This window comes from Pungitius pungitius, chromosome 12 (assembly GCF_949316345.1).
Source record: "Pungitius pungitius chromosome 12, fPunPun2.1, whole genome shotgun sequence".
NCBI classification, from domain to species: Eukaryota; Metazoa; Chordata; class Actinopteri; order Perciformes; family Gasterosteidae; genus Pungitius; species Pungitius pungitius.
The window spans coordinates 4,443,100-4,457,099 of record NC_084911.1 but is presented as its reverse complement, the minus strand read 5'-3'; the positions used below and the strand labels follow the sequence as shown (position 1 = coordinate 4,457,099).

At 43.1% G+C, this 14,000-nt stretch overlaps 1 protein-coding gene across 1 annotated transcript; it reads right to left on the bottom strand.

Annotated features, from left to right (window-relative positions):
- Nucleotides 1-8,452: 8,452 nt before the first annotated feature.
- Nucleotides 8,453-11,261, bottom strand: 42sp43 (P43 5S RNA-binding protein). The gene is made up of 9 exons (XM_037476610.2): nt 11,063-11,261; nt 10,862-10,962; nt 10,692-10,788; nt 10,480-10,568; nt 10,160-10,233; nt 9,877-9,957; nt 9,568-9,797; nt 9,266-9,319; nt 8,453-9,076 (listed from the first exon to the last, which is right to left on the bottom strand). The coding sequence occupies exons 1-9, from the start codon at nt 11,195-11,197 to the stop codon at nt 8,813-8,815; spliced, it is 1,125 nt and encodes a 374-aa protein (XP_037332507.2). The 5' UTR covers nt 11,198-11,261; the 3' UTR covers nt 8,453-8,812.
- Between the last annotated feature and the right edge of the window lie 2,739 nt (nt 11,262-14,000).

Here is a 14,000-nt window from a genome sequence, read left to right as displayed (position 1 = left end):
TGGCACGTCGCTGATCAGTTCGGTGTTTCACAGTTGCACGATTTACAATTGTAATATGAACTTTTAGGTGTTTTAGGTTGTAAACACAATACAGTGTTTGATTGGCAACATCAGTATTTTGTTGCTGCTGACGGATGTTGAAATATTTCTTTTGCCTTTTTTTTTTTTTGCAGTGATGGTGAGTGTACATTGACGTGGAACTAATGTTTTGACATTGGGGAGAATAAACTGTGGCGACGCACACACACACACACACACACACTGGTCTTTGTTTAAACAATAGCTGGTGCCTCGACAGAAGGGCTGCACAGGACTTTGGTCGACGAAGCGCCTGAGATTCGGACACCAGCAGTAGCTGCTGTACCTCTAATAACACTCGGCCGTGCTTCCCATCTGCTGTGACTCAAAGCACCGTGACTCTTCTGAAGCTAATGAAACTTTGCCAGTGTGGAGGAGTGTTATTGAACAGTTCCATCGTTCTCTCTCTCTCTCTCTATCTCTCTCTCTCTCTGTCTCGTAATCCCCTCATTTTGTTTTTCTGGCTCCATCTGCCTCACTCCGTCACTCACTGGCTCCTTTCTTATTCTGAATCAAGCCCTCGGCCTCATCGTCTCTCGATCAATGTCACACTTCTGCCTCTGTCTGTCTGCACTCGTCCGCAGTGATTTGATTGTGGAGAAATGTCAGAGCAGGTGGGGAGACCACTGAATTATTTTTTAAAAAAAGGCTATTAATTAGCCCTCATCTCGTCCCGGCTGCTCCCGCTCAGCTTGGCCGTGACGTCAACTCTCTGAGGTAGAAAAGCAACGGGAGGCACAATTAAGCCCTGGCGTAAATGTGGTTATTTGTGAAATCTGACCCAGTGGCGTATCTGGCCAACCCTGCAAAGACCCTGCAGGGATTGCTTGTGCCCCTGTATAATAAATGTCCACTATCATTATTCAGAATGTCCCCTGCTGTTACTGTTATGTCCCATGACCTCTTGCTGTGCCTCCAAGCAAGTGTCAGGACTAACAGCCTCTGCGCCTGCTGTCCCGCTCCAGGTGAGCACAGAGCCATGACATCAATGGAGAGAGAGAGAGAGACTGAGATCATCAGCTGCTGCTCTGAACATTGGATTCCTTGTCAAATATCTCTCATCTGCGTGTTTAATTTTGGTTCACACGGAAAGTTCTGTGGCTCGGTTGTGGAATATGAGGAGTTGGTATCTCACCACAGCGGAACAGCTTCACCTCCAGAATTGACAGACTGTAAATAAAAAAAGCCAAATCGCACCCCCCCACCCCCCTTTGCATAAAGCTCAGCCATCTAAACTACAATAAAAAAATATATTAACACTATAGGTGTTGTCTCATTTGGGAAAAGTCACACATATGTTTTCCAAATGTTGAGCAAAACAGATTTCAATACACACCTTCCTCCAAAACACACACAGCTTTTCCTCCGCTTCTTTTTATAATGCCATCTTCACACGCTCTCTGTCAGCGAGCGAGCAGGCAGATCAGGGGACTCCGTTGCAGAAATAGGGGCGATTAAATAAATAGTCTCTTTTAAAAATAGAGGTAATCACAGGTTGCCAAAACTCCCACTTACACACAGACACACAAACCTCCAGATCTGTGGACAAAAACATAAATAATTATTTCTTCAGCTGCGAGTAAAATATACCATTACCCTTTCTGCTTCCCCCACACAGGAACAAATGCAGTGCATTATTCTGTCTATTGACATCAAGCCACCACGCACTCATACATAAATGTAGAGGCAAAGACAAAAAGCCATTTATGATGCTGTCACATACAGTATATGTGGTTTTGCAGATGGGTGCCAGCTCATTGGGTTTTTTTTCCATTTCTTCTCATACCATTCCTCTTTCCTCCCCCTGTAGAGAGGAGAAAATAACAAAAGGTAGACTAAAGGCATCCTTTTTGAATAAGAACAGATAAAAGACGCACACAACAAAAGCTCAGTGAGGGTTTAAAGTCCCAAATGAACACATTTCGTGAGAAAGAAAATCAGGAAAGCAGCAGAACTGGCGAGTGAGATAAAAGACGACTAGCGGCCCACTCCTCATCTCGTCACTTCGACACAAGACGTAATTCTTCTGTCCTCCCCGCAGTGTGGCCGTGCGGACTTTTTTTTTTCTAAGAGAGAAGGAGAATATTAAAAATGATCATTCATGTGTTGCTTTGGTGCTCTCGAGGCGCGCACTGTAAAGATAAAGAATGACAAAATGTGTCTTATTGTATTCTCTAAAGGACTATCCAAAAAGATGCTTGCAAACCATGCGCTTTAATATTGAACATTTCAATCTCTATTTCCTCACCTCCCGTGAACATGCGCGTGCAGCAGGATCGCTGATTCATTCAAGTTATCTGTGGGGCTTACATTGCTCTCCTGTTCAAATGTTATTTTCACGTTGTAGCTGATAGTAAAGTATTTTAAATAAAATGAAATAAAACGGAAAGAAGATCATTTGCAAAATGACTCTGCTGAACACCAGCCAGGTCAGTGTGAGATTCTTCCTTACATTGGACCCAGTCTACTTCAGTCTGGACCCAAGTGACAGTGGGCCAATTGCCAGAGAAACACTTGCACGGCTGAAAAATCAAGATGTTCCAATATACTTAAATGTTTCTATGATAGTAGGGAAATAATCAGACTAAAAGCTCGATATTTTTTCCAAACTCGCTTTATTCTTTTGGTAAAACTCAAGTGGTTTCCCGTCATCGGTGGGAGGGACGCTGGCTGTGGACGCTTCTCATCAGCGGAGCGAGGGCCGCACACAGAGAGACACACAGCCAGACACCTTGCTCCTCCTTGACCAGACAGCAGTCAGAGGTTGTTACACATGTGGTGATTGGAGCTGACTGACAAGCGAGGAGACAGCTAAGCAGGAGCGGGGGGGGGGGGGGAGTGTAGAAAAGAACACCAGGAGGCATCGGTCTGACTGTGATTCAGCACGGAGTCGGCGGCGATGCTTCAGACCGCCACTGACTCATCACTCTCCTCCACGGTCTCATCTCACCCGGTCACCCTGGTCCTCGCTGATCAGAGGCGGGCGAACGCGGGCGCCACGTTCCTGTGAACCTCGCCGTTGCCCTGCATTTGTTTAACACACATTTACACTTACCGACTCCACGTCGTGGCCAACTAATGAAGCATGAGCTTCCCGCGTCCCGCTGAGTGCCTCTTTCTTGTTGCTCCTCCCCCAACCCTTACACAACGCAGCAAGAGGCATTGCTAGTGGTACACACACACACACACACACACACACACTGATGAGCTGTCATAGTGAAGCTCTCACGCCATCCTTCCCTTTACCCAGCTGACCTTTATTTAAGTCGACAGGCAGGTGAAATCAAACTGTGAGCTCCTGTTGGTGAAGACGAAGGAAATGGAAATGGAGCCTGCATCTTATTCATTACACTTTTTTCTTTTTCTTGTCTTTGAATGTTTGACATTTTGTGTATCTGTGTAGGTGGCTCATTTACATTACTGCCATCAGGACATCTATTAACTCCGTTACATTTCCATACTGATTATCAAAAGGGCAGTTTCTAACAATACTAAATCAAAAGCAAGTGTCAAACCATACCTTTAACCTCGTTAAGCTTGACAGTTATACATCGTCTCAATGTGATACTTCCATCTGTGATCCTGTGTTTCACCAAAAAAGGAATTAAACCAGGCCATCCTCATGTTAACAACAAAGAGATTGCATCTGCTGTGTGAGATCTACAATCTGAGACGTGTTTCAAGATGTTCTGTTTTCACTTCTACTTAAGTTCAGCCCTGCTGGATAACGTTTGCTGCTGCGATGACTCAACTCCCCCAAAGGGATCATTAAAGTTTCTTTCATGCATTGCATGTCCTTGCTCAGACTGCTGGTCCATGTGGTTGCAGCCTTTTGTCCTCCTCGCATGCTCACGTGAACTTATCACTCAGGATCACGTGGGTGCTGATTGAACGCTGGACACCCGCTGCTCTGTGTGCATTTTCCTGTTCGATAATTAAACTGCATTTTGAAATTCAATCAGCGACTCTTTGCACGTCTCAGTCAGACGAAAAGACCCTCAATGAAATATGAGTACAACCCACGAGAGGTGTACTTTGCATCAAGGTCGATTTAATCAGGTTTTTGCCATTTGGCAGCTTTGATGAATTATTTTAATGGCCAACATTTTCAGCTGGTCATTTCAAGATGTTCTAAAACAAAGTAGCTGTCCCACTTCCCGATTGCTCCCCAGCAGCACTTCAGATTACTGGTGAGGATCGATGGAGCAGGTTCTGGAGAATGTTCTTATCGGAAGCCAGGCTTTGACTGATGGAGCCGCGAAGGTGAATATGAGGAAATGAGGGATGTTAGATGTTGTGATTTCAGCAAAAGGAAGTGCAATCAACCCTAAATTGTCCCCTCTTGTAATCATGCTTCATCTCAGGCAACACAGATCACCTCTAATCTGATCACCATGACTCTGATGTAGTCCGCCACGATTACTCTTGTCAGCGCCAAATTTTCACAATCATATTTGCGCGAATGACCCTATTATGCAAACTCTTAAGGAGCGATGCAGGTTTTCTTAACACGCACCATCGATCCTCGGTCTGCCTGTGGGCATGTGACTCACTGCAATTGAGATTTGTTTAAATCATCGTGTTGCAGAGCTGCCTTCTAACTCTCTATAACTAAGTGCACCATTACGAAACACGACGTCATCTGTTATGCAGAAAAATATATATAAATAATCAGTTGTTGTGTCTCTGCCTGAGAAGGAGAAATAGACTCACCTCATTGTGCTCTACACTGCGCGCATTACAATTTGCAGATGCAAACCCAAACTGGACTGATTGTGAGTGAATGTTCTCCAGTGCAAAGTACCCCAAAAGGAGGGAGATAATGACGATAAACATCAGCGAAGGAAAAGGAGAGCTTTGATCTGCCAGAATTTAATGGACAACAAAAGATGATAAGCAGCCGTCTGCTGGACATAGGTCACCAAGGGATGGTTACGACAAGACATGAGAGGGAAAACAAGCTCTCCTGATAAAGACTAAATCTACCCGAAGAGGTAGTCGACCATTAGGTGGTCCCATGCTGTTTCCTCCCGACACACAGCCAAAGGCGCCTTCAAACAGACGCCACCAATAGACTGTCAGCCTCCTGGTCACTGCTCCCGTTCCCAAGGAGCTGGGACCTCCCGCTTGGATCCTTAGTCTGGTGATCCAAATGAATTTGTGTGGGCAAAACTTTGCCAGCATGGGTAAAGATGCACCGTCCCACCATTTGTGTCTGTCAGAGGTCCCTCTGTGCCGCTCTCTGTTCATTAGCTAATTCACATGTGTGTCGGGAATTAACGACATCATTAAGATTAACAAAAAGGGGGGGTGGGGGATCCAAATTTGCACAAAGGTCAGTGATGAGGACTGAAGTGAGTACGGGGCTGATTTGAAGACCGTCATGTTGAGTTGCTGCCCTTAGAGAAAAATTCAACAACGAGTACACTTTGTAAAAGGAATCTGAACTGATGTTCAGATTCCTTTTACTGTCTCAACCGTGCTTTAAAAAAAGCTTTTAGTAATAAAAGCTGACTTTCTATCCCCTCCAGTCAGAATGTGTGTGGCACTATCCAAGGAGAAAATGTACTAAGTGTCAAGTGAAAATTCCAAAAATAATAATACCTCCATTCTGTGAGGCGTTTTTCTAAATACCCAAAGACTCTTTACGTAGACAGAAGAAAAACAAAAACAAAAGCTTTTTAAAAGTTTGCTTTACGGCCAAATGACTCTTCCATCAGCCCCATTATGAAATGTTGTAATGTTAAACCTGCGAATCGGCACCTCACACAGCTCCTAGCTATGCATCAATATTTCAGAACACAACTTGTTCATGTTCAAGTCTTCCTTTATCTATATTTTAACCCGAGGGTCTATCTGTCTGCTAAATTCAGGAGCAGAGAAAAGCAACATCATTGTTTTCCGATGCCCTTGTTACCATCCAGACCCATTTTTCAAGGCGAAAGGTAAAACATATTTCAATGATCTTTATTATATTTTTTAACACAATCACTTTGTAATTTCATTTACTTTTGGCTCAACAGTTGATAAAGCTCATTCCGTTAATCCTGTCAGTTTAGCAGTTCAGATGTTACAGCAACGAAAAGCTCTCCCGTGGAAGGGCCCTGGGAACCGAGAGAGATGGCGGAGCTTCTGGGTCATCTATTCTGGAGGAGGCAGGCGGCTAAATCAGGGCATGATGGCTGTCTGGTTAACCTACTTTCATTTATCTCCTTCTTTTCACAACGTTTTCCTCCTTCTGTGCATGATTTCTTTTTTCCTTTTGGACTGAAGAACGCAAATGTGGTAACGACTCAAATTACCTAATTTTCATCCATGTGGAATAAAGGATAAGACTCCATAAATAAGTGGTTTAAAAACAGAAACACCATAAATGCAACTAAAAGCTTCAGGGATTTAGTATTTATTAGTGCCTCTGCAGTAGAAATATGTGCTTAGTCGTAAGTTTTAAAGGCGCTTTTGATTTTTATGATTTTCTATTTCTATGTATGCTAATGCAGTTACTTTAACTTGTGTGCAAAACATCTGCAAAATCAGTGCAATGCTATATTTTGTTAGGTTATAGTTGGGTCACAATACTCACAGCAATCTATATTGTCCTCCAGGGTTGCATTATTGATCAAAGCAAAATGTGAAGACATCAGCTTTCTTTGACATGAAAATGACATGTAATGATGAGGAAATTAATGTTTCATAAAACAAAGTTGTAAATGATCAAATGTATATCTTTTTTACATTATAAGGGCATATACGGTGGTGCAGAAATGACAGTAGAAATCGGTCGGGAGTATTCATTTGCACAGAGTTAAGGCCTATTGTGAATTGTGTTATTATTAAAAAGTGGGGTGCAAGGAATAAATGATTGGAAACACTGGTGAGCCAGCTAAACAGCTCAAATTTGAATTACAGATGTGAGACAATACATTCTTGCGAATAGGAGCCTCTAATAAGTTGGGATCAAGGTATTGTGAGATATGAAGAAAGATTTGTATGTGAACAATAAACAATGGGAATGAACGAATGTCCCAGTCACCAAATATGCTGTGAGGGTTTTGTTGTGACTTTTCCTTTGTGCTTCTCTATTTTGCACATGTTGCTCCGGCTTGGCATGTTACACCAAAGGTCATGCTCACTATGTGGATAATCGGCCTTTTGGACAGTGAGACGCTGACAGCACGGCTTGTGGTTTAACTTGATTCTATTTGATGGTGTTGCTGGTACGACTCCACTGCTTGGCTCCCGTGACACAAATAAGCGCCATTGCTCGAGGGACATTATTTCACCAGTGGAAAAAAAAACTGATGTCAACAAGGAACATGCGAGCGATCGAGGGCTTTCTTCACCTGTTGAACACAGAGAGACAGAACAGATCGAAAAAGATACAATACCATGTTTATTTGTGTTGCATCGTCATAGAAACAAGAGCATCTTTTTAAATTCCCTGCTGTGCTGGAGGTTGTCTTTGAAAGTGAATGGACAATGCAATATGAACAAAGCACTATGTGTGTGACTGAGGCTTTTATACGTGCTTTTGACTTTTACAAAAGGAACATGACGTACAATAAGGACACCAAAGATCGGCACGGATGCGGAGAACACTGGCTGCTGTTGAAACATGTGCTTCTGCATTGTGAAGCTGTGTCCAGACCTTTGTTTGACAGGTCAGCTAATGATAGGTCAATGTATTGTGCCTTAAAAGGCAGAGAAGCGGATAGTGAAGGAAGGCTGAAAGGTCACCCGAGGCCCCAAAGCCAAGAGAATGACCTTTGAACAACAACAAACAAGCTGCAACAGAACTTAGCTGAAGCTTTGAAATAGACCGCTGAACCAGAAATAAAAAGAGTTGGTTTCACCTCAAATCCAAACGGTGACAGAAGCCAAATAAGCCTTCATCTGTAAAAGAACCGCTGGTAAGAAAGTCAAGTTGTGGCATCTTGAGTTTTAAACCCAGTGGGGGAATGTGACCCTATGCTTAGGTTTCGGATGCAATGATAAACTGTTTAACTTTCACTCCATTGGAGTAATTTCTTAAACACACCAATTCACATTCACAATATGTTGACTAAAACCTTAAGTGTAACAAGAAAAAGGTGCTCCATTTGCAAACAATAAGAATTACCAAGTTAACTCAATAAAGCGTCGATAGTTGTTGATGTTCAGAAGTCTAATCCCCCCCCCCCCATAAGAGACTCAGCACTTATTCACATATTTGGTTCTCCAGCGTGTTCAGTCAATGACAAGCAGAATGAGAGGCCTAAACAAGCTCAAAGGAGATGCTGGAGGAGAACAGATGTTTGAGTGTTTAAACCATAGCTGATGTTGCCATCGTAATAACTCTGGATTAGTCCTTGAGATGCTGCCTCCTGTGCGGCTTCACATAAGCAGACCTTCAGCAAAGTTTAATGTAACACTTTAGTGAAAAATCCTGCTATTGTCAAAATGTAAATCATTTTATTGGGTGTACAAAATGCAAATTTTACAAAGTACTTTAATCAAGACTTCATTCTTTAGGAGATATTCTATTCAATTTAAATTCAGAATCTTGACATCCTAATTAATGTGTCAAGTGACATTCAAATCATGACTTTGAAATAATAGTTTAATGTATATCAGCTACATTAGAAGAATTCAACAAAAGAGACCCAATTTTCATAAATTTAAGAAAAAAAAACAATTTAAGCCTGCATCCATTTCAGGATGTTCAAACTAGCCGCTTGTCTCGATAGACGTTTCTTCAACCTTCTAGTGACAGGACCACAGACGCCCCCTCCACAAGGCGGGGCTGTTTGATTCCAAACAGGTTGCGCAGGTTGACCTCAGGGTCAACGTAATGAGGAATCTTGCGTTCATTGAAGAGGCCGGAGAGGTTTATTTCCACCTTGGCCCGGCGGGAGATCCGCATGCGCAGAGCAAAGAGGCTGCGCAGGTCTTCCTCCACGCGGGGCAGATGGTGGCCGTCCAGACGCTTCTGCCAGGTTTTTTTGGCCCGCTTACGTTTCTGTGGGGATGAATGCCATTTTAGGAGAGGTCAACGATTTGGGTTTTTTGCACTTTATACACCAATATTAATAAACACTTGTATATGCTTTCACAGAAAGCACCAACTGCGATACACTGGCCCGTTAAAAGCTCACTCCAGTGTTACTTGAATCCACATCTGCAGTGAAGAGTAATGGCTGAAACTTGCCGTCAAGGTGGTGGCGCTTGGGTCATGGCGAAGCAGGTGTCTGGTCAAACTCTCCTTTGAAACGGAACAAAGCCATAACGAGACAAATTGAAATGACATTCAATACAGCTACGCCATGTTCTTTGCAACCATTGTGAAACGCGGGACCTTTTCTCTGCTCAGCCAAGTCACAACAGGAATATCATTAAGTTTATAAATGAAAGTGGAGCGCAACTCACATCACAAAAGGCAATAGAAGTAGTCATTGACTGCAAAGAAACCACATCTATTTAGGACCAGTAAAAGAACACACAGCTACTCACCCGCATGGCAAACATGCGCGGGCAGTCCGGGAAGGAACATTTGTATTTGAAGAGCTCCAGGTGCACCTTACGGATGTGGTGCTGCAGGTTAAAGGTCGTCGAGAAGTAGGCATTGCAGTCCTCCCTGGGACAAACCAGCACGGGCTTATGGGAGGCGTGGACGCGCTTGTGCCTCCTCAGAGCCTCCGCTTTCTTAAACACTTTCTTACACGCTTGGCACGTGAACTCGGCTGCAAGACATTAGACAAAAGGTAAAAAAAAAAAAAAACAGACGCAACATTTGTTGTGATATGATCACTAGACATGTACCTGAATGTTTGGCCATGTGTTTCTTCAGTTTACCCCAGGTGTGCTCCAACACCAGGCAGTTGGCGCGAGGGCAGCGGTAACCTGCAGGGACACAAACCAGGCCGATGAGGAACCAGGAAAGCAAAGGATAGTCATCAGTTTGCCCTTTCTTCAGAGCCTTTGAGGAACCACACGTCTGCATGTAGACAAAAGTCTACACACAAATGCATTGTTTAAAAAAAAAAAAATCAAATGTTACAGGGTTGAGAGAAAAGGACCCATAATTTAATGGAAATAGACACACCTGCATGCTTCTTCTCGTGCGCTTTGCGAGCGATATGGGAGTCGAACACGGCAACGCAGCCTTCCTTCGAACACCTGAGTACCCCGCCGGGGACGGGCAGAGGTTTAAAAAAAAACAACAACATTTAACTCTCAAGTCAACTGGGACCAAACCCACTCAAACTGCTCATTCAGCCTGTACTTTACGCATTAAATATCGGATTAATTAAAACAGCAAGGGCATAATCTATGAACAGCTCATGTTCTCAGGCATTTCATTAACTCTCAGCACAAGATCCTACGCCACAGTTTCTGATAAGTGGCAGTGTGCCACAGACATACTTTGACTTAACAACCACTTTGTGCTCCTGCAAGTGCCGTTTAAACGCTCTGCGTTTTTTGAAGGTCAACGTGCAGTCTGGCTGGTCACACTGGAGGGGTGAGAAAAAAAAAAAGAAGAAAAAGTCAAGTGGTTAAAATGACAAAAGACGAGAAAACTGGGGTTTCAACATCTAGGCCTTGTGGCGCCATCTCGTGGAGTACTTTGAACAAACCTTGAAATACTTATTTTTGTCTCCGTGGGCGTAGCGCAGGTGTCTTTTTAGATGGCCTGCGTGGAAAAAGCTCTTCGTGCAGTTCAAAAAGTTGCACCTGCAGAAAGTAGTTGAAATTAGCTGGACCTGAGTTTCTTCCCTCGTTCCCCAACAGTCTCAATTTGACTCACTGGAAGTGCTTCACCCCTCTGTGCTTCAGCATGTGGCGCCTCAGGTGAGAGATGCGCGTGAAACTACGGCCGCAGCCGGCAATCGTGCAGAGACACGGGCGCTGTGGGCATTTGGTAACGGTTATTTATCAGGCATGCACGAATACAAAAATAAATGAATTAACAAACAAGTTTATTTAGGATATTAGAGCTGCAGCCTACCTCTCCAGTGTGCACCGTCTCGTGCTCTTTCCGTCTCCAGTCTCTGACGAAAGTCGCGCCGCATCCCGCGTGGGTGCAGCTGAGCAGTCGCAGCGACGGACCGCAGTGGGGTTCTCCGCTGGCCACACCGTTCATTTTCACGAGGTATCTGAACAGATCTCTGAAGCAAACGGACCGATACCGGCACCGGGCAGCACGTCTTATATCCTCGAGGAAGGACGTGATTGCTTTATTGGCCTCGTCGGGTCATCAGCAGAGTTCACTGATTCCACCCCTCGCAAAGTGGCCCACAGCTGGAACAAATGAACCTAATGGATGAGTGTGACACGTGTGCCAACTACTCAACGACAGGGCGTTTGGTGCCTGTCAGTCAAGGGAGGCCTCGTAAAGTAGAGAGAGAAAAAACGTCACACTTAACATAACTTTATGGAAGCCATATTCTCGGTCTTAATACAATTGTACATGACCTAAAGAATATTCTTTTCAATGCCAAACGTGATCAGACGTTATAATAATGTGATGTGGTTATTCACACAGTAGAGGGCAGTGTCCGTTTCATGCACGAGGCGCTGAGGTTACACTCACAATATCTCACAACCCTGCAGCTAATGCCTTTAACATAGTTGATCTGTGCATCCTTATATATTTGAGTAGAGAAATAGTTGTGGTCATTAACCGTAATAATAGTGGTCATTAATCGTGTTGAGCTACGCCGGGAATGCCGCTTTGCAAACTTTATCTTTGACATTATCAAGGCCTTTTGTGTCGACATATAACCAGGAGCATCTGATGTACCATTAAAAACTAAAGCCTATCGGAATACCATAGATGAGTCAATTTCCTTCAATGTCTCAATCACCGGACTACATTTTGTCATTTTCAGATTAGATTTAAAAGGAAACAATCAATACTTTCATGACCATTCCACTTCAGGCAAAGAGTACACATCACCATGGTGTGACTTGGTGATAACCAGGACATACTGATGTTCCATCCCAAAATAAAAGCCTCTCAAAATACCATGCATGACCCAACTTCCATCGAAATCTTTCTTTTTCTTTTAATTGCTAGCTACACACATAGTTTAATATCTCTCCTGGCAAAATGCAATTTTTAGAGCCCAAGGTCTCAAGAGAACACTGCGTGGATTTGAAAAGAATCAGATTTAATCCCTGGAAGGAGTTCTGTCTTTTACAATTCTTAAGAAATTATGAAAATATGCCAAAAAGGCACATCTTTAAGATTAATTGCAGCACCCCCTAATCTACAAACATTATAAAAAAATTAGGATGTGTTCAGGGCTTTAATGTCTACACATGCTACAATTTTGGTGAGGGCAGGCCAAGCCATTGGAAAGTTATAAATCTCGCCAGATTAAGCCACACCCCTTGCGACATTAATTGGCCCATATCTCGTTAGTTAGATAGAGTTATCAGCACTATTCTGATATATCAACGGCACATTGACCCAATAATGATCCACCGACAGTTTCGTAACAATCAAACTCAGTGTTTAGGAGAAGTTGCCAAAAATGTGTTTTTTACAAAATTCAAAATGGCAGATATCTAGTTAGGCACATTTGCATACCATAATTGACTTCTTTGTAGAGCATGTCAAAGAGCACATGTGTGCCAACTTTCAAGTTGATCGGACATCGGGGGGGAAACTGGCCTAGTGTGGTTTTTTAGAAATTTCTAGAGGGCGCTATGGAGACATTTCTTCATACCCAAAAGTGAGACCCAAAAATTATCATATTTTTTAACAGTCCAGATATCCATGCCAAATTTAACAACTTTTTGAGTATGATAAAGGCCCCAAAAAGGCCCTTAGTTTGTGAGAATAATAATAATTCCTTAAAATACAATAGGTTCCTTTACGACTAGTCGTAGCGAGGACCCTAATAAAGCAGAGTGCCAGGAGAAGACCCACTCGCCCACGACGAGAACATGAAGACTTCACCCAGAACGTTTTTACCTTTTACAAGACCTAAATTGCTTTCTATTTTAATTGCAGTAATTTCTGTTTTTAATTTTTTCTGTTTAATTTTTTTGAATACCTAATGACTTACTCACAGCTTGCAAATGTGAAAATAACGATATCCATGCAACACATGATGTAATTTAATAATTTTGACTGGTTAAGAAACACAAGAACATGTTGGGTATTTAGTAGAAAACAAAGGTCAGCAGCATAATGAAGGCTAAGGCCGTACACACTCCGGTGGCGGGCCACATCTGGCCCGTGAGTTTGACACATGTGCTCTAGATCATCTCTAGAAGAGCAATGTTTTCTGTTATATCTCATATTTAGTTCATTCTCAGCTCAAGAAATTTGAAAACCCTTTTCTCTTATTTTCCTTGTGTTGTTTAAAAAAATAAAATGTAAAAGGTCCTCGAGCGTTAGTGGGAACCCTGACAGGTGAACACATGCAAACATTTTGTGTGGTCCCACTTCACTGTCAAGTGAAGACACCGACTAAAAGAACATGTTCATCTCCACCTGGATGTTCATGTGTTTGCATTCACCTTGGGGCTCGAGCCGAGGAAAAAGCCATTGTGCGATGCACTTCTCCATCTTTGCCTACAGATGTCACTAAAGAACAACTTCACCTCCTGAGATAGCATCGCTGTGACCGCCTAGGGCGCCAAATTTGTGGAGGGCGGCCTCTGGGTGTGCCCGTAAGCATACATATTTCTCTCAAAAACATTTATTAACAAAATATAAATGAAACAAAACCCTGGTGCAATAAAACCATCATTAAAACAAATAAACATGGCGCCCCCGCCATATGTTGAAATTCAATTTGAAATGTGTTTGGGGAGGGGGCGACGATCCCGCGCAGCGGACCTTATGGTTGCGTGCTTATGTTTGTGTGCGTTTAAAGGCAATGGTCACACTCAGGATCAAGATCAAGCTAACGTAAAACCGCTAGCGCAAC